General features: G+C 50.4%; 1 protein-coding gene across 1 annotated transcript in view; it reads left to right on the plus strand.

Moving 5' to 3' along the window:
- Positions 1-633, plus strand: part of TARS2 (threonyl-tRNA synthetase 2, mitochondrial) — a gene marked incomplete at both ends in the record, with an annotated part of 7,003 nt that extends 6,370 nt beyond the window's left edge. Inside the window, one exon of the mRNA XM_084242488.1 lies at positions 603-633. Within this exon, the coding sequence (XP_084098614.1) occupies positions 603-633 (31 nt within the window). The remainder of the gene's footprint in view (positions 1-602) is intronic.
- Positions 634-2,353: the final 1,720 nt, after the last annotated feature.

Here is a 2,353-nt window from a genome sequence, read left to right on the forward strand (position 1 = left end):
GGTAAAATGCACAAAGCCACGTTTCCTGGGGAAACTACTCCCCCTTCACACCTGAACACCTAGAGTCGTGGCTTGCGGGTCAGGGAGGCGCGGAATATTCAAAGCCAGCTATTAGACAAGAAAACTCACCTTTTCTAGGGGGGCCGGGCCTCTTGTTAAAGGTGTTTCTTAAAGTGGGAAACTCATCTAATTCACAATGAACCCCAACAGTTAAACATTCTAGTCCTGTTTCCTTGGCGCTCTCCCAGCACACCTTGTCCCAGCTCACTTGAATAAACACATGTGACTGCGGGAGGGTGGGAAGCAGCCAAGTGGGGGATGGTGAAGTTCTGAATGGAATGCAGCTCCAGCCTGCTCGGGCCTCTGGCACCGCAGTGGATTTATACAGAGAAGCCAAAACAATGAGCTCATGAGCAAGAATGCAGCCCGTGGGCAGCCAGAGCCGCTGGTCTTTTGAACCAGGATGGGAATAGCTGGGACAGAGGCTCCCACGGGAACAGGATTAGGGGTTAGGGGAGAGCGGGAGCCATCCGTGTCTTGGGGTCCAGTTATATAACTTTTGGGGGCTGTCAAAATGCCCTTTCCCTGGCACGTGACCTTAGGAGGGTAAAGGATGAGCAGGCTGGAGAGTGAGCTGCCCAGGCGGTGCTGCTACACCTGAGGGCCCCTCCCCCACGGAGACCCCAGCCTCTGAGGGTGCGTCCCCTTTCTCAGACAAGCAAGCAATCCATCCAGCGATTTCGAAGACCAGAGAGACATCTCCTTTCCCCCCTCCCACAAATTCCCATTACTCTTGTCAAGGACCCTGGGCTGAAGAAACCAGAGACACCCTATTAACTGGCCACACGTGGTAAAGGGGAAGGGGGGCAGGGTGGGGAGACACACTGTAAAAAATTACCTACAAATCTGTCACACCTTAGAGACCTTTCCAGCTCCGGGCTGTGGTGCATGTTTCTTTCTTACTCATTCTTTAAGATCCAGCCTCCAAGGTTCCCTCTGAAAGCTGCTGACCACGTCCTCCCAGTGGGCTTCCTGCCGGCACACCCCTGGCCTCTCAAGCCTTTACTATGGCCCGCCACGTCCTGCTTTCCAATCATCTGTCCATGCCTTTCGCTGAGATCGTGAACTTTACTGTTTTGCCAGAATTACTTTCCTATTCTATGGATTCGTTATGCTAACATTCCTCAGTATCTGTCTCCTAAGAACCAGGACATTCTCTTCCATAACACAAGGTAATTAATACTCAAAGGTTAACACTGATACAGGCAATGCCTGGAGCCAAACTTCCTTTGTGCCATGTCCTTTACAGCCTTCTCCTCAGGGACCCAGAGATCACCATGCACCTATGTGCGTGTCCGCTTGCTTCCTCTAGCATTTTCTGACCGAGCCGCAAGGGCAATCTTGCAATTCCTGCATCTCACAGCTTGGCCCAAGGTCCTGTTGCTGCATCTCACAGCTTGGCCCAAGGTCCTGTTGCGTGCTGAACAAATGAAAGGCCCAACACACACTCAGCTGCCTAGAGCGCGTTATATGACCCAGCTGACTGCAGTGAACAATTCCTAATAAATTAAGGTAATTCCTGAAGAGGGGGTGAGATTTAAGTGAATACAGACACCAAAGGCAGAGATGAGCCATGGAAATGGTGTTTATTTGGAAAAGGTAAAATCCACACTCTGACCCTTACACATTTCCAAACGGGAACTACTATTCTGAACAGGTTGGGAAAGGAACTGCAAGAGAAACAAGATGTAGTTTGAGAAAAAGCTTTTCACATGGACTTCAACAAAACAAAACAAAAACCTTAAAAGAATCTTTGGTTAAAAAAGAACACCGAGGGCCTCCCCGGTGGCGCAGCGGTTGAGCGCTGGGTTGTGAAGCTGCCTGCAGCCTCTGCAGCGCCGGTTCAATCCCCGGCTGCTCCCCCTCCCCGGCCACTGGGCGAGGGTCCCACCATGGATGGTGCACCGACCTCTCCTGCCGCCCGCTGCTCCCCTCAGCAGTGTACTTCGGTCCTTCTGCCTGCTCTGCTCCCCGCTCTGCCTCTGGTGAATTCTCTCACCCTCCCGCGCTTCTGACTGTACCCAGTGCTTGTATAAATAAATAAATCTTAAAAAATAGTAATAATGTTTAAAAGAAAAAAAAAAAAAAACACAAATTCTGGAGAAATGTGCTGTCAGCCTCGAGGCAGATTCCCAGCCCCCACCTTTCCACATGCTTCACATAGCTAAGATAACACTCATTTCACAGCCAAAGGAGGTCAGAGTTAAACTTTCCAATCTTGAAGGAATGGGCCTTTGATCATTGTGGGAAGGTTCAAGACAAAGTTCTGCAATCATTCAAACCAGGGGAGCCA

The sequence above is a fragment of the Talpa europaea genome, assembly GCF_964194135.1.
Source record: "Talpa europaea genome assembly, chromosome: 9".
Taxonomy (NCBI): domain Eukaryota; kingdom Metazoa; phylum Chordata; class Mammalia; order Eulipotyphla; family Talpidae; genus Talpa; species Talpa europaea.